This window comes from Prunus dulcis, chromosome 2 (genome assembly GCF_902201215.1).
Source record: "Prunus dulcis chromosome 2, ALMONDv2, whole genome shotgun sequence".
In the NCBI taxonomy this organism is placed as follows: Eukaryota; Viridiplantae; Streptophyta; class Magnoliopsida; order Rosales; family Rosaceae; genus Prunus; species Prunus dulcis.
Genome location: NC_047651.1, coordinates 7506238 through 7530850, shown reverse-complemented (window position 1 = coordinate 7530850; position 24613 = coordinate 7506238). Strand labels below are relative to the sequence as shown.

The 24613-nt window shown below is 35.4% G+C and overlaps 2 protein-coding genes across 4 annotated transcripts; both read left to right on the top strand.

The window, feature by feature from the left end:
- Positions 1-3352: 3352 nt before the first annotated feature.
- On the top strand, positions 3353-20794 carry LOC117620335 (ubiquitin carboxyl-terminal hydrolase 13-like). 2 transcript variants are annotated; one of them, XM_034350501.1, is made up of 32 exons: positions 3353-3596; positions 3713-3794; positions 4593-4737; positions 4822-4979; positions 6482-6747; positions 6827-7045; positions 7135-7243; positions 7333-7448; positions 7704-7802; positions 9003-9112; positions 9690-9764; positions 11020-11098; positions 11187-11333; positions 11448-11528; positions 11647-11766; positions 12433-12555; positions 14023-14100; positions 14225-14313; positions 14386-14494; positions 14634-14702; positions 14972-15082; positions 16053-16108; positions 16241-16418; positions 16515-16616; positions 16701-16772; positions 16905-16970; positions 18307-18372; positions 18490-18573; positions 18803-18916; positions 19046-19120; positions 19208-19294; positions 20198-20794. In XM_034350501.1, the coding sequence occupies exons 1-32, from the start codon at positions 3567-3569 to the stop codon at positions 20237-20239; spliced, it is 3357 nt and encodes a 1118-aa protein (XP_034206392.1). In that variant the 5' UTR covers positions 3353-3566; the 3' UTR covers positions 20240-20794. The 2 variants fall into 2 exon arrangements, with proteins under 2 accessions (XP_034206392.1, XP_034206393.1); XM_034350502.1 differs by having other exon boundaries at positions 3475-3596; positions 3716-3794.
- A 698-nt stretch (positions 20795-21492) lies between these two features.
- On the top strand, positions 21493-23175 carry LOC117619383 (very-long-chain enoyl-CoA reductase-like). Of its 2 annotated transcripts, XM_034349324.1 has the most exons (3): positions 21493-21736; positions 21877-22160; positions 22560-23175. In XM_034349324.1, exons 2-3 carry the CDS (start codon positions 21879-21881, stop codon positions 23028-23030), a joined length of 753 nt encoding a protein of 250 aa, XP_034205215.1. In that variant the 5' UTR covers positions 21493-21736; positions 21877-21878; the 3' UTR covers positions 23031-23175. The 2 variants fall into 2 exon arrangements, with proteins under 2 accessions (XP_034205215.1, XP_034205214.1); XM_034349323.1 differs by having other exon boundaries at positions 21493-22160.
- Positions 23176-24613: the final 1438 nt, after the last annotated feature.

Genomic DNA, 24613 nt, shown 5'->3' with positions numbered 1-24613 from the left:
CTAATCAACTCTCTTGTGATAGTTGAAATTGTTGACTTTTCTGAGTCAGGTAGTCACGTGGGTTTTGAGAATAGGCTTTGCAAAAAGATTTGCTGACCTTGCACTTTAGATTTTGAGATCAGTGGTGAGCCAAAAGCTGGGCCCAATCCAATTTTTCTTTCAAATTTTTTTTTTTATTGATCTGCTTCAGTGGTTGATTGCCATTTAATCTTGACGTTTTTACAACTTTGCCATTTTTGTAAAAGATATGGGCCTTCTGATTTGGTTTTGGGCTTTCTCTATTTTTTGAATCAAAGCCCAATCCTCCGTCTTTTCTGTTTTGTGGGCCTTTATGAAAAGTGGGCTGGCATGCGAATTCTTTTTAGTCCCAAACAACAGTGTTGCTACTTTTCCCTTTTCCAATCATGGCATTGCACCTGTTTTCCTTTTTCTCCTTGATCTGAACCATGTTCACCATTTTTGCTCCTCTTTCCCTTATGATGTTGTGTTCCTGTTGAACACAGATGGTGATCAAATCATTCAAAGTCCAGAATTCCTTTTGAGCAATATAGGTTTCTCTAAGGGACTTGAAATCCTTTGGTAATGAATTCAAAGCAAAATGCACCATCATATTCAAAATATGAGCTCTCACACAGCCTTGCCCATCATACTTCATGTCTATCAATCTGTTCAACGAAGTACTTTTGACTGCTTTCTCTGATTCCTTAAACCTATGTGCAATTGCCTCATAGTATTTCTTAGCAGTGTTTAACTTTGGAATACTACCTTTGACTGATGATGCCATAGCCCTCTGCATAATTAGTATTGCCATCTTATTTGCTTTATTCCATTTAGCAAACTTGGTTTTGGTTTCTGCAGAAGCATCTACAGTAGGCTCTTGAGGAGGATCTTCTTTGAGAACAAAATCGTAATCTAGAAAACCAAGAGATATTTCCAGATCCTGCTTCCATTTCTGATAATTTGATCCAGTAAGAGTTTTGATGGTGTTGTGGTTCACTGTAGAGATTTTTATAAAATCAAATGAGCAAAAACTGTCCCCAAAAGCTTTACTTAAATATGTCAGTTTATACCTTTGGGTTTAAAAAGCCATATTCCAAAATCCCAAACAGCAGACTGTACAAAACTTCCTGCGCAAGAATACTCACATTTGTGGACGTAGAGAAACTTGCTAGTTTGTGCAGTCTGTTGTCCAGATTGTTCCATCAATATCGTTATCAATCTATAAAATTCCCATTTGTGGATGGAAAAAATACATAAGGCTACTTATATTGATGCAATTTTTTTATATCAAACTGTCGTTTCAAGATCTCTCATACAAACTGAGCAGTTGTGGCTTGCTTAGTTTGCACAATAGATCCTAAAACTTGATCAAAAGACCTTTTGCAGTATGATCGAGCAGTAATACTATATGCCCTGAATCATACTTAAATAGATAAAATATGCTTGCTGCTTGAAAACCTCATATTGCAGCATTATAAATTAAAACATACAAATTTATATGCAGATTTTGTCGAAACATGGATTAGATTAAGAAACAAAAGCCTAGAGCTCTGATACCACATGTAATTCTATACTAGGCTTTTATAACTCAACACTAACCTTGGTCAGACATCTTGGCTTCTAAGAGGATCTTCTTCTCTATGCAACGCTTTAGTGCTATTTCTCTAGATGGGGAGAGAGCTGTGTGTTTAGTGTATTTATTGCTAGAGAAGGGACCTCTATATATGCATCACTTGAAAGCCTTGCCCATCAAGGAGCTATCAAGTGTTTCTAGTTGCATTAGGATTAGGTTGTTCAATCCCTATAGAATTAGGAATTCCATTATCTCTTGTACTTCAATAGAATAACTTATGTACAAGAGTAATCAAATAAGTCTGAGTATATTTCTGAACATGCAAACCTCTAGAATCCTTACATGATTAGAAGACCACAATGTCACAATGATTTGTCTTACAAGATTACCATCAAAACAAACTCATTCCTTAGCTTTGCCAATCTGATTATACGTGCTGTGCAAACCTTTTTCTTTTTCACTTTCCACATTCTGAATCACAATATGAACTGAAAAATAAGATGAGCAGATAGTTATTGATGTGTAAGGTGTGTGCTTTGTTTGGGGTTTAATTTAGTTTTAGTTGGCTCGATTAGATTGGTTATTTGGCTTATGAGTCTGATAGTTGTTGGGTTTTCTTTTCCTTATTTTTTTTTGTGTTTGGGATTTTTTTTAATTTCTCATTTTTGTTCTTTTTTAATTTCCATGAGTTTGGACTTACTGTAGGATAAATTAACTCGTAAGTTTTATTACATTTGGGCTTCGCTAGCTCTTATTGTATGGTGTTTGTTTGTTCATGATCATACTGTTATGAACTGCTTGCTCACAGTAAGTGAAAGTGTTTGACTCAGTTGATCAAGAAGAAGAGAGAAGGGAAATTTATTAAGGTTTAGGATTTAGGGTAAAAGTGTAATTTTTTAAATTAAGGTGCAATCTGTTTGATTAAGGAAAATTTATTTGATGTGCAATTTGTCTGATTAATGTGCAATTTGTCTGATTAAGGTGCAATTTGTTTAATGTGCAATTTGTCTGGTTATATAGATGGAGGTAAACCAAGGGGTGGAAGAAGGTTTTGCTTCTAATCAGCCATCACCTGTAACTGAATCTGCACCAGTAATTGTGACTTCTGAAGCTCAGGCTTTAGAATATTTGTTTTGATGGAAATTGTGAACTTAAATGCATGCTGGAAACTGGACAACTTTTGATTAAATGGAAATTATGAACTTGTATTTTGGGCAGCCTTTCATTTCGTAGTTCATCTTGTATTCATTTCTTATAAACTTTAGAATGTTTTGATGGAAGTTGTGAACTTAGATGCATGCTGGAAATTGGACAGGTTTTAATTAAATGGAATGTTGTTGTGTTAGTCTTTGATGGAATGGAATGATATAATGGCAAAATGTTAGCATTATAATGTAAGAGCAGGTTGAAAAATGCATGATTTTGTGTTAGGCACAAACCGGCCGAATCAATCCGAATAAAGCCGATTACAAGTGGTTTGGATTGGTTCGGTTTTCATTATGGTTTTAGGCTAATCCAAACCAAACCGAATCGTTATTTTTTTATTGGTTCAGTTGTGGTTTGAAAGTAAAATCGAACCAATCCGGACAATACCCACCCACCCTCACTATAAAATTTCGCTTACAAATTAATATCTTTTCTTATTGAGTTAGACCCAATTGATGGTGGCATTTGACACATTATTTAAGCTCAAGTTTGATTGGAAAAATTGGAATAGGAAAAGTTATAAAATAAAAAACAAAAAAAAACAAAAACAAAACTCAAAAGTAAAGTCTCAATAATTTTGATTTATTGCCTTTCTCGTCTCCGGTCTCCTCCTCTACCATTTTGCGAAATCCCGAAACTGTCCCATCTCCAGCTAAAACCAGCAGCAAAGCCCTTTTCTCTAATGTTCTAAATTTTTAATAACTTGCAGGCTCAATATCTCAGTCTCTCTCTCTCAGCAGCTACACAGGTCTCTCGGATTCGTCGATCAGACGGCCTTCCGGCCTCCATGACTCTGATGACTCCTCCGCCGCTAGATGTAACTACTAAACCCGTCAAAATGCGATCTCAAAACGATTTCGTTTAGGTGTACGAATGTTTTCCTAGGGTTTCAATTAGCAGATCGGAGCTCTCATTTTGACCTTGTTTTTGCAGCAGCAGCAGCAACAGCAGGAGGACGATGAGATGCTGGTCCCGCACTCTGAGTTCCCCGATGGTCCTCAGCCCATGGAGGAAGGTTATTCTTTTTCTTTTTTTTTCTCTTTCTATTTGTTTATTTATTCAGTTTTTGGTTAAAACCAATTTCTCTCTTTCTTCCTTCCTTTCTGTTTGTTTCCCGAGAAAATTCTGAAAATGTTAAGCAGTGAAGTTTTATGTCAAGGTTCCATCTTGTTTGGCTCTAGGCACAACAGAAGTAGTTTTTGGGCATAGTTGAGGGTTTTTTATTTGTTTTTTACTTTCCATTTTTAGTTGTGAACTTTTTGTATTGGTTATAAAGCTGCAAATGCTGATAATTATGCATTACAGGGGTGACTGAGAATTTGTGAGTCCTTTTACCGCTTGGCTGCTGAGAAAACTGAGGAATACAGAATAAGAGTAATACAAATTAGTTAATTAATTATAGAAAGTCAGAATTCACTTCCCCTAAGCCAATTAATTATATGGAATGGGCAAAGTTTTACTACTCAGATGAAAAAAATGAGGATTATAATTTCAAGGAGGAGTTATCAAAATGTTAGGTTACCATATCATTTTCTTTAATGAATTTCTTAGATGAAAAATGGGCCACTAGTGTACTGGGGTTGTGCTCCTTGGGCAGTTTTTAACCAAATTTATTTATTTTTTTTAAAATTATAGAAAGAAATGAATAGAAAAGGCATAACTAGGACCGCTTACCAGATTGGTTTATTTTGCCTTAAATTGTGTAGTTTCTTGGGTTTATAATACAAAAGTTGAGATATAACACTTAACTGGTTTTTCTCTTCTTCTGCTGCTCTTGACAATCGAACATTTCTTGGTTAACTACTTTTGGCAGCTCAAGCAGAAACTAACAATACAGTGGATGCTCAGTCAGTGGATGATCCATTGTCAGCTAGATTTACATGGACAATTGAGAGCTTTTCAAGGCTTAATACCAAGAAGCTATATTCTGATATTTTCCTTGTTGGAGGCTACAAATGGTATTTAAATCTCTTTTGAGTTGGTAATTTTGATATAGGTACTTGATTTGTTATGACCGATCATATTTCACATGCACCGTGCAGGCGGATACTAATTTTCCCAAAAGGGAACAATGTGGATCATCTGTCAATGTATCTAGATGTTGCAGATTCGGGAACTTTGCCTTATGGGTGGAGTAGATATGCCCAGTTTAGCTTGTCTATTGTCAATCAAATTCATAGTAAATATTCAATTAGGAAAGGTACTTTCTCTGCCACTGATGTTCCTATTAGAAATAAATTATAATGTTTTAGTGGTTTTATAAAATTGGACTGCAATGCATCTTTTCCTTTAGACATCTTCATATCAAGTCCTAATGGTTGAAGTGCAATGAATAAGGGGATAAAACTTTGGTGCATATGATGTGGTAGCTATATCCATTTTGTGCTGTATTTGCTGAACAGTCTGTGGGAGTTATAAACTCTTCAGATGTGCCTCAGTAAATTGTTATGGCATTTCACATATATGTGTAAATTGTGGAAATAGCCGAATTCATTAGTCTCATATCGTGAGTTTATTCAAGAATACATGCGCATTACTTCAGATTCTCACCAAGTGAACAAAAGGGGCGTGAAAAGAAAGAATTATTTTTTTAGACATGCACCTGTTTTGACATGTTCAGCCACACTACTTTCTTTTTTTGAAGAACTTAGAACGAAGAAACTCTTTCCAAAGATGAGGCATGGGGGGCTGACCTGAGTCATCATTGTATCATTGAGTTGTTGAATAAAATAGCAATTAATGTAGTGTTTGGATCAAACCTGGATCCTTGCCTACCTGTTCTTCCATGACTCTAGTTAGGAAATTAAGGGCAGTTACCTATATATAAAAGGTGCAGAACGTAAAGGTATGCTCAGTTAACATGTGAAGAGTAGTGTTCTTGCCTTTTCTGACCAGATATGAGGGTGAAATAAGCCAAAAAAAGAAAAAAGAATCAGAAATGCTATTAGATGATGTTCTAACATTTCTTTTACTCCTGGTTGGGGCCATTGCCTCACTGAGATGATATTGTTGTTTCTATTTTCTAGTAAATATAATGGCTTTTTGAGGAATGAGGACTGGATCCCTAATGTCTAGTAAATATGGAACATATATGTTTTGGAGAAAAAAAAGAAAGGAAATAAATAATGTTAGAGTTGTTTGATATGGCAGAATGGAACCAAGATGTGTTGTTATGATGTTGCTTTGATTTGTTTCTTTCAAGATGTGTGTTTGTGTATGTGATCTTTGTTAAGATTATGCATACATTTTATGTTGTGTTTGATATGATATTCCACCTTACTCTTTATTGATTAAATGCCTTTTTGACACTTGTATTGCCACATATCCAATCTTGTATAAGTCCTAGCTAGACAAGGACCAAGAACTTTACGAAGAAGAAAATGACTTGCATTTTTTTGTCATGGAACATCGGAGGGTTGCCAAATTTCTATAATCTGACCCTCTTTTAACTATTTCATTATGTAGAATATTAAATGATTACAGCATCATAGCTGTTCTCCCAGTGTTACAGGTGTTAAGTGATATAAAAAATATCCTTAATTTTCCTGTAACAAGATGGAATATTTCATATTGTTGAATGAGAATCAGTTTTTCATCATGTGGGCCTTAGCCACTGCTTTGTCGTTACCTTTCTGATTGCGTGTGTACAAAAATTTCATATGTAGTTATTTGTATTTACTTCTTTGTGTTGCGTTATTGCAGAAACACAGCACCAGTTTAATGCACGGGAGAGTGACTGGGGTTTCACTTCGTTCATGCCTCTTGGTGAATTATACGACCCTGGTAGAGGTTATATTGTGAATGATACATGCATAGTTGAAGCTGATGTTGCTGTTCGTAGAGTTATTGATTACTGGTCACATGACTCGAAAAAGGAAACTGGTTATGTTGGACTGAAAAATCAAGGAGCTACTTGTTATATGAACTCTCTCCTTCAGACTTTGTACCATATTCCTTATTTTAGAAAGGTTAGCATAATTTCTGTACATAATTTTTCCCAATAACGTTGTGTACAAGGAAGCCCCATATCTCAAATTGTAATTTTAGGCTGTGTATCATATGCCAACAACGGAGAATGATAATCCATCTGGAAGCATCCCTCTGGCCTTGCAAAGCTTATTCTACAAACTTCAGTACAATGATACTAGTGTAGCGACCAAAGAGCTGACAAAGTCATTTGGATGGGATGCATATGATTCATTTATGCAGCATGACGTCCAAGAACTTAATAGGGTTCTTTCTGAGAAGCTTGAAGACAAAATGAAAGTATGGAGTTCTTACTATATCAGACTTCATGCTTTGCACTTTATTTGTCAATTTTGGAGGTTTTGATTGAACTTTGTTTACTGGAACAGGGAACTGTAGTGGAGGGTACAATACAGCAGTTATTTGAAGGGCACCAGATGAACTATATTGAATGCATCAATGTGGACTATAAATCGACGAGAAAAGAATCATTTTATGGTAAGTGATTGAAGTTGATGTAGATTACTGTGCAATCGAACAAAATACTGTAGGTCTTCTTATGGAATATTCCATATATTTATTTGTAGATCTTCAACTGGATGTCAAAGGCTGTCGGGATATTTATGCTTCATTCGATAAGTATGTGGAAGTGGAACGCCTTGAGGGTGATAATAAGTATCATGCTGAACAATATGGTTTACAGGTAAATGACATAAAAAATTTCCTGTTGGTTTATCTGTTTCCTTGGGAATGTTGACCAACATTAGTGACTTCACCGGGATCATCATCACCATCTTCTTCAACCCATGTTTTTTTTTGGGTGGCGGGGCTGTTTATTGTAACTGTAATTGTTATTTGTCCCACCTAAATTCATTGGAATATCAGTGTTTGTTATTTTCTCAAGGCTTGAAGTTGGTTTCTAATAATATTTTGTATTTTTCTTTTATTACCTTTTTAGGATGCTAAGAAGGGTGTCCTATTCATTGATTTTCCACCTGTCCTTCAACTTCAGCTAAAACGTTTTGAGTATGATTTTATGCGGGACACCATGGTAAAGGTGAGTAGTTGATAGATTAATCTGTCTTCACGAAAACCTTTCATACATTTGTGTAACTATGAGTTGGGGAATGCATGCACGAATAAGGAAGCGCATGCGCGCGCGCACACACACACACATGTATATAATATATATCAGGGTTTCATATTACACTAGGGTATCTTTGATATTTTATTATAATCGGATATATAAATTTAGGGTTTCTTATTACACTAAGGTATCTTTCCTGGACATTAGCATATTGATTTGATAATTTAGAGTTGAGTTCTACTTCTTGATACGAAGAATTATGAATGAAGTTATAAATTTTTGTATTGGATTTTTTGAGTTTAGCATCCTCTTCCCTTTTACTTTGGGCAGTTGTGTATTCCAACTACCAACAACGCACATAGCCTTCAAGCTCTTGGAATTAAGCCAACTTGATTTCCCTTTATTATAAATACATTGTATATTTTTTCCTATATTGGGGGAAGTGCTATATCAAATATTTTATTCTTGTGGGCATGTTCAGTCTTTGGAAGTAAACTACTCTTCAAGTCATTCAGTAGGAACTGTAGAGTGCTGTTTCAGCACAAATTTGCAAGGTTGTTGATTTTTTGCTGTTTGTTTGAGGGATCCCAATTTACGATAATGAGCATTTCACCAACTCTAGTTTACCTTGGCGGCAAAAAGTCTTTGCCAACCCTTAGCATACTGTAGCTACTGCTAGAAAATCTTGCTAATTATAAATATTTTCAGGGACTATTAATCAAAAACATTCATAGGTTGGTTGAGGGAATTGTTTGGTTTGAAGAAAGCTATCTTGTTTCTTATAATTGCATATTGCAACTTCCCATTTGTTAGGTCTATTTTAGCTCTTGTAAATAGAAGATTTGTTTAAATAATTAGAACTTTATGTCCATAATCAAGTTACTTATGTTTTCAGAAAATCATGTAACCATTGAGCATTTGAAATCATTCTGTAAAGCATTATCAATTTTCTTTCATTTGTCACCTGTTGTGAAGATTTTGAAGTCAACTTTAAGATATTGTTTTTCTTTTAAAATTTGATTTTCTTTGCCCATATGAATTAAAGTCCAACACATTTGATATGTCTCTTATAACGTAATTTCTTAGCTGGTATTTTTTTGTTTCTCATACTTGTATCATTTGTGTTACACTTAATTACTTGGAATCATCTGGTGTGCTGATTGCCAACAGATAAATGATCGCTATGAGTTCCCCTTGCAACTTGATCTTGATAGGGAGAACGGGAAATATCTATCCCCGGATGCTGACAGGAGCGTTCGCAACCTTTACACTCTTCATAGGTATTAGTAATTTAACTTTATTGGTATTTAAGACTGTTATACCTTCTTTTGGTGGAATGTTTTGTTTATATGGTATGTATGTCTAGTTCCCCAGATAGACTGATATAGATGGTTGCATCATTTCCATGTCTACTTTTGGAGAAAGTGACTGGATGTACTGCAATCCAATTCTGTGTGTGTTATGCATAAACTAACACATCTTTTTATTTTTTATTCTTTTATTCCATTTGCGTTGCTGTTTTTCTTTTTTTCTTTTTTATGAGAAACAAAATTTTGTAAAACATAAATGGGGTACAAACATAATTTATGGATAATTAGTATCGCGGTGTAACAGGGCTGTATTAATATCTGGACTATCCATGCTTCAAGGTTTGTGGTTTTACCATGACACCTGCTTCTTGTCTAACCATACTGCAATATAGAATGTTCATGGTTAATGTTTTTTGTGTCAAAATTAGATGTCGGTTACACTATGGCCATTTTTAGTGATTGCTACTGCAACAAGTTTGTATATGCATGGCCATTGTATACTGGCTGTGTATGGAGGTTACTAATGCTTGTTCGTATTTGTTTGCAGTGTTTTGGTGCACAGTGGTGGGGTGCATGGTGGGCACTACTATGCTTATATCAGGCCAACCCTTTCTGATCAGTGGTGTGCACATTCTTTCTTTCTGCAGTCAATATATTTAAATTGTTTGCATCTAGAACTTGTCACGTATCTGGTTAATATTTTTCATTAGGTTGTTTTTTTGTTTCCTTTTAAAAGCTTGTAAACAAAATAATGCAAATTTGTACCTTCATTGTGCACTCCCAGATTAACGTGATATCTACAACATCAACAAAACTGAGTTTTTCCGAAGGATAGCACTATAAATTTTTAATTTTTAATTTTTTTTTTTTTTCAGATTCATTTTTCTAAATGTAGGCCCTTGTTCAATTTACTTGGAGACATGATGTTAAAGTTCATTGGATCAAATAGTGGGATAATGAACAAGTTGTTTCACAAGTAGAAAGGTGAACAAGTTGATGAATAAGTTGAAGGACGAGGAAGGCAATTTAATTGAGAGAGAGAGAGAGAGAGAGAGAGAGAGAGAGTTGAATTTTCAGGTGGATGGATCGGACTGGTCCCTTAATAGTGATGAGGGAGCTAGCTGTTTGGATTTGAAAGGTTGAAATTAAGAGGGCAACACTCAGTTGTGGTGTAAATGACAGACCCAATGCCCTTATCTCTTATAATAGATAAAGACAGACCGATTGAAAGAGGGATGAGTGAGATAAGGATAAACAGGGAGAGCCTACCGAGTAATGTTTGAGTTTTGCTGCTCTAGATTACTGTAGCATTTTTCTATTTCATTAATTTGAATATGCTAGAGTGCCATGTTGTGATGGCTAGTGGCAAGCAAGAGTCTCTTGATCCCTACAGGTCTGCTGCAATGAAGATAGAGTGTAGTGGGGTTGTAGACCAATGAAAATTGTTTTTGGATACAATTGGTTAATGTTGTGCTTGAATGAATTTATGCTTGTTGGACTTCTAGGGAGTCAAAATTACTGCGTAAGAAAGCAATAACTTTGCACCAAAGTGGCACTGACTAGGCTGAGCAACAATAATCTTTAAATTTGACCCACAAGAACATAAAAAAGAATAGTATGTGAGACAGTTTTGGAAGTACACTAATTTAGGAATGGAGCTGCTTCAATTTTTTTTTTTTTCCTTTCCAAAAATCCATTGTTATCTAGTAGCTGGGAGTGTGTTACGGAATTTTGCTACTGGAAGGGTTGATGTGATATAAAGAAAGTGCTTAACTAGTTTGATTTTACCATTGAGAATCACAAATGAATTATTGCATAGCATGCCTTGTCTATTCTATTATGAAGATTTAACATCCTTTGCAATTTGTTGCTTTCAGGTTTAAATTTGATGATGAACGAGTAACAAAAGAAGATATGAAGAGGGCTCTAGAGGAGCAGTATGGTGGTGAAGAAGAGGTACAATTTTTGGTTATTTATCACGTTTTATTTGTACTTTCTTTGCCTCTACTGATGTTCTCTATGTTTCACTGTTTGCCTTTGACAGTTACCACAGACAAATCCTGGGTTCAACAATGCTCCATTTAAATTTACAAAATATTCAAATGCCTACATGCTTGTTTATATACGTGAAATTGACAAGGAGAAGATAATTTGTAATGTGGATGAGAAAGACATTGCGGAACATCTGAGGGTAAGAGGGATTGACAATATTTCTGTCGACTTAGAATTTTATTTATTTTATTTTTACTTTGTCTTGCTGGTAAATCATGCTGTGCTTATGTGTCCTTTGAACACCATATTCCAGATAAGGCTGAAAAAAGAACAGGAAGAAAAGGAACAAAAGAGAAAGGAAAAAGCTGAAGCGCACCTTTATACTATCATAAAGGTTAAAATTTTTACATCCCCTTGTCGATTCTTTTCTGTCTCCTGGTTCTTTTTGTTTGAGATATGTAAACTTTGATTTCTGTAACGTTATTTAATTCAGATTTTCTTATGGTTTCTAGGTTGCACGAAACGAGGACCTGCATGAACAGATAGGAAAGAATATCTATTTTGATCTTGTGGATCATGACAAAGTTCATAGTTTCCGTATTCAGAAGCAGATGCCCTTCAACCTCTTTAAGGTACTGCGTTTACCCACTTGAACTTTATTGCATTGAAAATGTTGAAAATCTTCAGGTGTAGGTATACACCGTTTACTCCATACTGTCTTACTAGTTTCTGTACTGAAAGTTGTCAATATGGATATACATGTCTTGACTTATCTTAAAGTAATTTTATATAAGTTCGCTTTGGCATCATATTCTTCTTGGGGTAAGAATATAATAGATTTTTCAATAGAAGACAAATTATTATTTTTTGCCGTATCATCTAAATTCTTTCTGTCTCATAATCCATGCATCTAGAGCTAATTTCATCAATTAGATCATCACAAATTTATTAAGTTCCGCAATCAAAATCGTAAAATTTCTCATCAAGTTGAGAGGCTTTTTGATTCCAGTGCAAGCTAGGGATTATAGTTGGTGAGATTTGAATACTCTTTATCGTAAATCCAGAATGTGAAAATACTTAATAGGATGCACAATGTGATGAACAGTGTCGAAGAAGAACAGCAAGACCTATAGCATATAAAGAAGTGGGGTTTAAGTTCCAGTATATGATAATCATAATAATTATGGGATATTCCCAGTTGAGCTTAATTAAATCAAATTGGAGCTATAACCTATACGTACAAGTGTAGTTGTTGGATCCAAATGATCAGTATCATTCTAATTGAAGTCCACCCTCAGGAAGAGGTTGCCAAAGAATTTGGTATACCAGTTCAATTTCAACGTTTCTGGCTGTGGGCAAAGCGTCAAAACCATACATACCGGCCAAATCGACCACTGACACCTCTTGAGGAAGCGCAATCTGTAAGTCCTTTAGCTTGTTACCTGTTATGTCACTGATTCTGTTATATGTTCTACGAGTTCGTGGTTCTTATGCTATGTGTAAATGTAATCAAGCGTAATTCCATTCATGGTTCATGAGTAATAAAAAAACTGGTGTGATCTTGTCCAAAGACGAAGACCGTACATGTATTTGTCTCCACATTGATGTGTTCTATGCAAAATGAGTGAGGAAAAGGTGGATCACCTTTTTTTTACAGTGCCCCTTTTCGTTAAGTCTTTGGCGGACCTTGTTGAGGGAGGTTAAGACTGTTTGGGTTATTCCAAAAGGTTGCTATGATCTTATCTATTACCATTTTGTCATTTGGGACAGGGGGAAGCATGCTTCAACCTTATGGGGTTGCTTGGTAGAGTCTGTATTTTGGAACATTTGGATGGAGCATAACAGGAGGATTTTTTTATGAGTATGAGGGAGTGGGTGTTGGTGAATTATGGGATGGAGTTAAATTCTGGGCAGCTTTATGGGCTTCTGTCGTTTCAGATTTCAAAGATTATTCTTACTCCACTATATTGAGGGATATGGCTGATGTGTGATGTGAAGTGTTTGTTTTGCGACTTGGTTTCTTTGGGTCTTTCTGGTGTAGCAGTCTTTGTGTAGTTTGGCTGGTGTCTTTGTCTTTTTAGTCTGTTTTTCTGTTGTTGCTCCTTTGGCTTGTGGATTTTTTATCCACTTGTGTGTTCCTCTTCTTTTTCTTTCAATAAATTTCGTTTCTATTTAAATAAAAAAAAAGTGAGTAATAAAAAAAAATTTGGTGGTTGTAAATTCATTTAGTTAAATTACAGTTGAAATCTTGATTACTATTAGTGGAGGTTCTGATTCCAAGCAGTTTTCTATTTCAGTATACAAAATGGCATTTTGGAAATTAGTGAAAGTAACATGGATAATATTGTCCGTGTAAAAATTCATTAAACATGAATACTGCTATCAACAAAAAAGCTATTTTAAAGGCTTTCCAGAGAAAATATAGATTGAAGCTTCTCCCCTATTGACAGGCACCCACAAAAGTTTGTAATTCAGTGGTATATTCTAGTTAGCATTTTCCCGTATAATACTCGTATTGTACATGTACGTATGTATTTTTTTAAAATACTACTGTTTTCCGTACATGTATGAAAGATTTGTTAAAATACACATTTTAAAAAAATCAAACGTACCATACATGTACTTATGTATTCTTCACATTTAAGACATGTTTTTTCAATAATACAGATAAAATTTCATGTATTATACACGTATTTTTCACATGTTATTGAATAAAAATAATATATATTACAAGTTTTAAATAAATTATATTCATATATTATATAGTGGCTGAACTTTTCATTTGTCTTTTTCTAACATTTTGCCGAATTAATCATGTACGTATTTATTCGTACTTTTCCCGTTCCATATTTTACAAACTATTTCTCTTCTCTGTATGGTATTTGTAGGTTGGAGAGTTGAGGGAAGTTTCCAATAAGTCAAATAATGCAGAGCTAAAGTTGTTTCTTGAAATAGAACTTGGGCTGGTAATGTTACCCTCTAAAGCTCTTTAATTTTTTCCCATCTGAATTGTTGTGTTATTCCTTGACAAACCATAATCATCTTATTTCAATGTCGGTATTCACTGGTTGTTCTATTGCTGATATGCAGGATTTGCTGCCTCTTTCTCCTCCGGAAAAGACCAAAGAAGAGATTCTTCTATTTTTTAAACTCTATGATCCTGTGAAAGAGGAGCTCCGGTATGTTTGCTTCTTTCTTCCATCAAAGTTAGAGCTAAAATTGATTACTTAGGTATTTCTCTTTGAAATCAGGTATGTTGGGAGGCTGTTTGTGAAGGGAAGTGGTAAGCCTGTTGAATTATTCGCAAAACTAAATGAAATGGCTGGTTTCAGTCCTGATGAAAAGATAGAACTTTTTGAGGTAAGTCCTCTGCTATTTGTGTTATAGTATTATAGCTCTGCCACCTGCTTAACCCATTTGCATTATAGTATTATAGCCATTTATGTTATAGTATTTTAACTTGACATGCATGCACGCAAACGCTTACTTGTGTTTTCAGGAAATAAAGTTTGAACCTAATATCATGTGTGAACACATTGATGAGAAGGCAACCTTTCGTGTTAGTCAGGTATGATTTTCAAAGTCAATGTTTTCATTTGTAAATTGGTGTGAGCTATACGAAGTTATCCTTTTTCTTTTATCTTTCCTCTTTCCCTCCGTTTCTCTGTCTCTCTCACCCCCCGCTTTCCCCTTTTTTCTTTAAATGGATGTGGGGACTGGATTATGTATAATATTATACACATCTTCAATAAGTAATACTTATGATTTTAAACTTTGAAATTCCCCATGTTCTTATTCCGTTGTGCATTTTTTTTAATTTTGTTTTTATTTTTTCAGCTTGAAGATGGGGACATCATTTGCTATCAGAAATCTCCTCAGGCTGGAAGCAGTGAACAATTCCGTTATCCAGATGTTCCTTCATTCCTGGATTATGTTCGTAACCGTCAGGTATATTTTCTTCTTTTTATTTTTAAAGCTCAGAATCTCCCAGAATGTTAATTCAATGTCGGAGTCTCCATATTTTAGTTTACCTGTCCTATGGGTTAATCTTCTATAAGTCTCTGATTCAGAATATAAAAAGCCAGCTAATAAGGAAAACTAGGGAATTCGCAGATCACTGATGACAAGCAATTAAAGTTGGGATAACTTAGTATTTCTCTAAATGAATATTTAGTTTGCATGATTACGGAAACTGTTACTCATGTTACTGGGAATGAGTGGCAAAGAGATGGGGGATGTTGGGATTCCCTCCTTAAGTGGTGGATGATATTTTAACACAATAAATGGAAGCATGGATTAATGAATCACATGTTGCATGTGTTTTAAAGGGGAATGAACCAACATCACGGGATGTACCTAGAAATGTGAAAATGCATTCATTGGCCTTGGGTACAATCTTGTCCCCTCTCTTGTAAACAGCATAAATCCCCTAACCCTTCATTTCTCATCATCCACTAGTTTACACATAAGTGGAAGGGACACAGAGTGGGAGCTAGTGAATGGGAAGTAAATCCTCTTGTATACAGGAAAGGGTTCAGAACTTCAGAATAACCACTTTCTTGTCATTTTTGTTTTGTAATCCCTTAGTGCTATGTAGAGATGAACTTCTGGTAGTTCCATTATGTGTATGGTGGAAGATTTTGCTCCTGCAGCTCAAACACCAAATCTCATAAATAACAGTCTCTTGCTTATTTGTTTACTTGTTGCTTCATATCGTCTGCTAATGTTAATCCCACAAATGCGGAAAGGGTTTGATGTGGGGACTAGTAATTATTTTATGGGCTTTTATTAGGCATCAACCTTCCAACAGGGGGGTTGTGGGTCATGAGGGTAGGGGTGGGGTGTTGCAATGTTGGGTGCTCTCTATTGTTTTATTATTTTTGTATTGTGAGTTTTTCAATTCCATGACAATTTACAGGTTGTTCGTTTTCGTTCTTTGGACAAACCGAAGGAAGATGAATTCTGTCTTGAGTTGTAAGGATGTACTCTATTATGTATTATATTCACCTGTCTTGAGAAAAAATTCTATCATGTATTATATTCTTCTGGAAGGGGTGAATAAATTAAAATGCTTTATTATTGATATTCTTTTCCTGTATCTTATAGGTCAAAGTTCCACACCTATGATGATGTTGTGGAAAGAGTTGCCCAACATCTTGGCTTGGATGACCCAACTAAAATTAGGCTTACATCTCATAATTGTTATTCACAGCAACCTAAACCCCAACCAATCAAGTTTCGAGGAGTAGAACATTTGTCTGACATGCTGGTACACTACAATCAGGTTGTTTATTACAAGATTCTTAACTCTGTTTGAGAAGTGTTTTCTCCCTCTTAACCATGTTCTGACTCTGGAAAAACTTCATTTTTTCTCTTTTAGACTACGGATGTACTCTATTATGAAGTATTGGATATCCCTCTCCCAGAGCTGCAAGGCCTCAAAACTCTGAAAGTTGCTTTTCATCATGCTACCAAGGATGAAGTGAGTACAGATAACGATCAAACCATAAATTATTTTAGTATGTCAAGAATTTTCTCTTACTTGGAAACATTTTTATGTTGACAGGTTGTGGTTCATACCATTAGATTACCAAAACAGAGTAGTGTAGGAGATGTGATTGATGACCTTAAGACAAAGGTAATTCTTTGCAGATTCCGAATTTATATATCTGTTGTACAGTTTGTATAATATTCTCATGGAAGTATTTCAGAGAACTTTACATAGATGAATTATGAAAAGACTTATATTTCCCTTCCTCCATCTGAACAGGTGGAGTTGTCTCACCCTGATGCTGAACTCAGATTGCTAGAAGTTTTCTATCACAAGATCTACAAGGTATTGGATAACGTACATGTAAATGCTTTCTATGAAGAGAATTATGCGTTACGTTCCTTAAATACTTAAATATCCTAGAGAATAAATTTGTGTTATCTGTCAAGAGGAACCCGCCATCCAGAATCTCTATGTTCTCAATATGTTGAAATTCTTATTATTATTTTATTTTCAAATTCCTGGCAAGTCTGTGTTACAGTTGAATATTGATATATAGAGTTTATTTTATAAGAGAGAATTGTATTAAATTCTCAACAAATTAAACTGAAAAAGCCTAAATATTCAATTCCACCCAATGACAAAACAGAATACATACAACTTAAGCATTCACTGTTCTTGATAATTTATTAATCATTTAATTGTTATATTGTTAAGTTGTTAAATTTGTAGCTGAACTATTCTTATTTGTAGTATTGCAATTTCAGTAAGAATTCAGTATCAGGGTATGGTTTGTGATAATGTTTGTTGGTTGGCATTGTTTTAGAAGCTCAAATCATTAGGACATGGACCAAAAATTAGTTATATCCTGACACTTCTGCCCCTATGTTGGCCTCATAAAACTACTAGAGCCCAAAACGTGGAATTCAACTTAATATTACGACGTTGCAATTGCAGGGATATGAATTTGGGATCTCCTACCCTGATACTGTGTTAAAGTTAGTCAGTTTCACATATTTCCCAAAATCTTCTGTTATGACGCAAGTCACAATTATTTTATATTCTAAGCGATTTATTATTAAGAATTTTTGAAATCTTATTTTGATAATCCCTATGGTAAAGGCTTGGTGAGAGGTTGAAGTATCAGAATGAATGTTCATATAAGTGCTCAAATAGTTTTGACCCTTGTAAGGGCTACATGTCATTGTTTGATTACAGGCTTGTTATAAGGTTTTAATTTTGGTCTGAAAGGCTTGTTATAATGTTTAATCATATGTCATTCATGTTTTCTAGAATGTCAAGTGCTTAAGGCATCATCATGTGTTCTACTACTAAGGAGCTGCCTTTTTGTCTTTTAATATTCTTGTTTAGAGATAGAGTTTGAGAAAGAAAAAAAATGTGGTGTCTCCTTTGGGGAACCATAATATTTGCATGTGCTATGATGCTTTCCTTTTGTTTTATTCTTTCAGTTTTCTTCAGAAGGAAATTAGTAGACTTCCTGTTTGTGTAATACGGAAAACATGCAATTGTGCTATCTCTACCTGTGTTAGGCAGAAACAGGACTTGCTCCTTGCTTCTTGCATATTGTGATCGGGGGCCTTGCTGCGCCTGCAGACCTCTATTTTTGTTTCTTCTATCTGCAACCTTTTAGAATTTTCATTCATTAATTGTTTCCATGCAGATTTTCCCACCAAATGAAAAGATTGAGAACATAAATGATCAGTACTGGACATTGCGTGCAGAAGAGGTTAGTCTGCACAGCATTGGGGTCATAGTTAATCTATGTTTAGTCTTTTATTTTTAAGAAAAAAGGAAATCTGTCTTTTACACCTTTTCTGCAAAATCTTTATTGTCTGTTGCTCAGATCCCTGAAGAAGAGAAAAACTTTGGCTCTCATGATCGCCTGATCCATGTTTATCATTTTATGAAGGACACAGCTCAGAACCAGGTAGGATATTTCTTGTTTTTCTTTTTCTTTCTTCTTTCTTTCACTTCTGTTACTTTCTCACATCGTTTTTGCTACAACACTAACACGTGCACAGATACGTGAATACATGCATATATAGTCAACAAGTTCTTTTAGTATTTATTGTTATTATTTTTTATTAACGTCCTTATGAAAAAAAAAATTATCATCATCGTGGTAATCATCTTAATTTTTATTTGTGAATTTGCAGGTTCAGAATTTTGGAGAACCATTTTTCTTGGTCATTCGTGAGGATGAGACATTAGCGGAAGTGAAAGTGCGTGTACAGAAAAAGTTACAAGTCCCAGATGAGGAGTATTCAAAGGTATTCTCTTTATTGAAGAGGACATTATAGCAAGGCTGATGCAGTTTCAGACCAGTGGCCATTCGTGAAATACCATAAGATGTGTTTACTTTGAAGTGTAATATATCCTTTTCTTTTTGTTTGGCTCAGTGGAAATTTGCATTTTTGTCCATGGGTCGTCCTGAGTACCTCCAGGACGATGACATTGTGGCCAGCCGATTTCAGGTCTCTCTCTCTCTCTCTCTCTCTCTCTCTCTCTCTCTCTCTCATTTATATGGAATGCTCAGTTCTATTCTGCAATTTCATTTTCAGAGAAGGGATGTGTATGGAGCATGGGAACAGTACCTTGGTTTGGAACACACTGATCATGCTCCTAAAAGGTCACATACAACAAATCAGGTATTTCTTGCGAACTTCCTTCACCATATTAGCTTACCAAATTATACTGTTGAGAATCCAGGAGGTAAGCTATTAGGAAAATGAGGTAAATCCAAGATTGCTTGAATTTTGGATTTCTTATTCATTATACCAGTAGACAAGTCCAAGTTATTAGGCAAAGTAGGCCAATAATGATGATGATTTATTGACTAGTCCGAGTCAAAGTAGGCCAATAATGATGATGATTCATTACACCATTAGTTTTATTAGGATTTGAACCTATGGATAGATTTTGTTTGTTGAGTTGAGGGAGGAGGAGCAAGTTAAAGGGTGGTGGGAATGGTGGGTTTGGGTCAGAAATCTATAAGTGGTCTTATTATTGTTAGTGATAATCTTATGGTTGCTTCCTTCATTCTATTGCTATGTTCTTTATCCTGAAAAATAATGAGCTAATTCTTTGACAGTAGACGTCCTTCAATGTGGTACTTTATCTGTTGAAGTTTAAGACCTTTCATCATGTTTAATATTTTCAAAGTTTTTGTAGGGAGTTAAATTGAGTTATTGTCGAGAAGACTAAGTTCCTCTCATTTCCATGTTTAAGACATATGACCATTGTGTGAGGTGTATTTCCCTACATGTAATGTAGAACTACCAACCTCTATTTTTCACACCGTTGTTACGGCTGCAGTGACTACTACGACCACTGTGGCACCTGATCACTGCCACCTTCACAATGCCCAATTGGTCTGATACACAGCCTCTGGCAATCATGTATCCACTTGGTTTTTTGCTAACTAGCCAAATAGAAAAATTACAGTGACAGTAGTGGCAATTTTAAAATCACAGTTGCAAATTGCTATTGTGCAATAGAAATTTATTATAAGTATTTGTCAATCCTCTGCTTACTCAGTTTGAACTATGCAGAATCGTCACACATTTGAGAAGCCAGTGAAAATCTACAACTAAAACTACTGCAATGACTTTGTCAGCTCATTTCACAGATTCAACCTCCTATACATATGCAGAATCTTGTGAAGAGCCCGAGATGCACAAAGGAAGCTTTGTTACAGTTTGCCATAGTTATTGACCTTACTGGGCATAAAATTCTTTAGTAGAGTGACAGGGAAATTTTTAGCCTAAACTTTTGTATCCTCGATGGTTCGGACACTTCTCCCTTTCAGGCACCTGTCGTTGAGGTGTGAGGTAGGAGGCATCTCATTTTGAATCCATGTAATTCCGTATATAAGATTTTGGGGTGAGCAATGTATAGAGGGTATAGGTGCAGGTTTAAATGCAGTTTCTTGTCCAGTTATATTGTGTTGATCTTTTTGAATCCTTGATGGAAAAAGCTCTGTATAATATTGGATCGTTGGCTTCCCTGGTGTTTTATTTATTTCTGTATGTTTTGGGGTGCAATGGTAGGCTGCTGTGCTGTGACCTGTTGAGGTTGAAATGACTTCAATATTTTGCCAATAAGAAACTAGTTAGCTGTCGTTACATTTGGCACAACCAGTTTTACCAGTTTTTACTCATCCTTTGTGAGTTTTCGAGTGTTTTTGTGTCCGTGCTCGATTCGTATGGGTTTCTCTATTGGGTTTGTGGGCTTTGTTTGGGCTTATGGTTAATTGTGGTGATGTTGGCCGCCAGTTTTATTTTTAACATGTTAGTTTGTTGACCTCTTGGAATTGTTATTTAAGATGTCATGGTGATGTCTTTGATTGTAGTGTTGAAGTTTATCTTTTATTATATAAAAAATGGTTGGAATGAATTCAATTGGAAAAATTCTATATGCACCCATGAATCTAACTAGTGCACCAAATTTTGTACAACAGCCTTGTCTACACATTGAAAATACAATTGCCTATTCATTTGTTACACCGGACACAAGCTTTCGAGTATCTCACAAAAAACCTCGAAAATAATTCTAAATTTTTTTTGAATTTAATTACTGAAAAATGATTTTCTCAAGGAAAAAAGAACTCAATATCAGGAAATTATAATTTGTTTTGCCTTTGATTTTGATGAGAGGAATTGAGCAAGTTTCAAACAAACAATTATTTTCTTATACAAGTGGTATTTGGGGAGTGAAGTGGTATTTGGGGAGTGGGGAGTTCGAACCGAGGATCTCGGAATTCAAGAGTAGGTGCTCTTAACCATTTAGCTACAATGAGCAATTTTAATGGTTCAAACCAAACATCTTAAACATAATTCCCTTTTTTTCCACAAAGAAATTAAAAGAAGACAGCACGAAAGAAGAGGAGGTAGGCACTTTGACTAAAGCCTTTGGTGGCTTGTCTGGTAGCCGTTCAAATTTGATGCATAGCAGAAAAAACTGGTGGCCTGGAAAGCAGTCTTTTCATTTGTTGATTTTGGTTGTGGTGGTCGTTTAACAAGCGTTTCGCCACCCATCTCCACTAGAACCAACAACAAACACAAGATTCAACAAGAGAGCTACAAAATTTTGTAAGCCAAAACCACCCAAGAACTAATTACCTTTTTACTCTTCTAGTCCTGGATTAAAATCAGACTTGGAATTTTATTAGACCTTTTCATAATGTTGTTGACATTAATTTTCCCACCACCTCCTTCGATTTTCATGGCAGCAATGTCTGTGATTAGCTTCACATCATTAGCCAATGCTGGGTTCTCAGAGCTGAGAGGAAAGCACATGCAATATTCCAAGTTCTGGAATTTCAATTCTTCTCAAAAATCAGCAGAAAAAAAACAGCAAATTCCACAACTATCTGGTAGAACAGGCATGCTGATTTTGTATGCTCCTGCGTTTCTAGCCGCTCTCTCATGCTTGCTGTTTTTTCCCCATCACAGTACCAGGCATCTGTTGCTCTCCTCAGCTCTAACCCTTCATTTTCTTAAAAGGCTTCTTGAGGTACTAATTTAATTTAATTTAATTTAATTCCCTCCCCTCATTACAATTTCTTGAGTATTTGTTTAATATTCTTAAAGTCATTTTAAATACATGCATGCATGCATGGGATGGGAAGTTCTAATTTTATAATCTTCTTTATAATTTGTCTGGAATTATAAATTGGGGTTGGGGTGCATCAAACCAAATGCCTATACTTTTCTTAGGATGTTCATATTTGAACCCCAATTTCTTCACTTCTTCTTCCCCTTATTTATTAATTAATTAATTAATATATATGGTACAACCCAACTTTTTTTTTTTGATCAAATTAAGTTCCATTAGCAATCACAATAAACATTTCAAATATTCAATTAATCAAATTATAATTCTTCACAATATGGTTTCCACCTTGTTTTCTAGGTTCAGTTTGTGCACAGCTACAGTGGAGGTATGAGTATTGACACTGCAATCCCTATCTCTCTCAGTTACTTCCTGTCAACAGCAACCATGATTTATGGTCAAAACCTAACCCAAGGGCTTCCAGAGCCCCCAATTGATTTGAAGGAGCCTGGGATTCTCTTGTTTCTGATAGGAATTTCTGGCAACTTCTATCATCACTACATTCTTTCAAAAATGAGGTCAAAGGGTGACAAGGAATATAAGATTCCAAAGGGTGGTTTGTTTGAACTTGTGATATGCCCCCACTATTTCTTTGAGATCATGGGATTTGTTGGGGTTTCTTGCATTTCTCAGACTCTCTATGCATTCTCCTTCGCCATGGGAACCGCACTCTACTTGACGGGAAGGAGCTGTGCCACCAGGAAATGGTATCTTTCCAAGTTTAAAGAGTTTCCCCAAACTGTCAAGGCTCTCATTCCATATGTTTTGTAGATGTCTTGGATTGGAAGTGTGTTGTTAGAAGAAATTTTAGAGTTCATGTCATTACTAAAATATGAATAAGGTTTGAATACTTTATGTTAATTGTATTCTTCTTCATAAGGAGGTATATATAGGAGTTTACAAGCATATTTTACAAGGAAATGATACAATAATTAATTAGTGGAATATTTGCTAATTATACAAGGACGTGTCAACTATATGAAACAAAGAAGTAAATCACCTAATTAACTTAAGAAATAAATCTCCTTAATTTAGGTTAACTCAAATCAACACTCCTCCTTAAATTGGAGCATACACATTACCAATGCCCAACTTTGGTAAGTGAGTCATAAAAAACTCGTCCACAGACAGCTAAGACATCCGCTAACTGATATTCTAGTTTTACAAATGGTAGGCAGATGATCTTGTTCTCAATTTTTTCTATGATGAAATGTCTATCCACCTCAACATGTTTTGTTCAATCATGTTGAACTGGATTATGAGCAACATCATTCACTAACTTGTTATCACAATATAACTGCATGGGCTTCTCTAGTTTAAAACTCAATTCTGTCAAGAGTCCTCTGATCCTCAATAATTCACAAACTCCTTGAGCCATACCTCGATACATTGCTTCTACACTAGGCCGAGCAACCACATTTTATTTTTTACTCCGCCAAGTGACTAGGTTACCTCCAACAAATGTAATGTAACCCGTTGTAGAGCATCTAATCTGTAATGGAACTAGCCCAATCAACATCTATATATACCCAACACCTTCAAGATTTCCCTTCTTTGAGAACATTAATCCCTTTCCAGAGGCTGACTTTAAGTATTTTAAGATCCGATCTACCGCATTCCTATGAGAAATACTAGGTGAATTCATAAACCGACTAACCACACTCACAACATATGCAGTATTTGGTCTTGTGTGTACCAAATATATCAAGCTTCTAACAAGACGCTTGTATTGTTCGTTAATGGTTGGCAAACGGTATATATCTTCACATAACTTGTGATTCATCTCAATGGGTGTGCCAGCAGGCTTACATCCTAGCATTCCTGTTTTAGTGAGTAGATCTATCGCATACTTCTTTTGAGACAGAAAATTCCAATTTTTGACATTGGTACTTCAATTCCGGGGAAGTATTTCAGAGCACCTAAATCCTTCATCTCAAATTTCTGAGACAAATACTTTTGTAGCTTCTGTTGCTCTCATGCGTCGTTCCCAATTACGACCATGTCATCCACATAAATAATTAATGCAGTGATTTTTCCTCCATCACGCTTCAAGAACAGGGTATGGTCTGAATTACTTTGAGTGTATCCAAAATTCTTCATGGACTTAATAAATCTTCCAAACCATGCCCTAGGAAATTGTTTTAACCCATACTATGACTTTCTGAGCTTGCAAACGTGATTCTTCTTGTCATGAGCTAAATTACATCATGGTAGTAAAATCATGTATACCTCTTCTTCCAAGTATCCATGTAAGAATGAATTTTTAACATCGAACTGATGTAATGGCCAATCTAGATTTGTTGCTAGAGACAGTAGGACTCTGATAATGTTGATCTTGGTTACTAGGGCAAAGG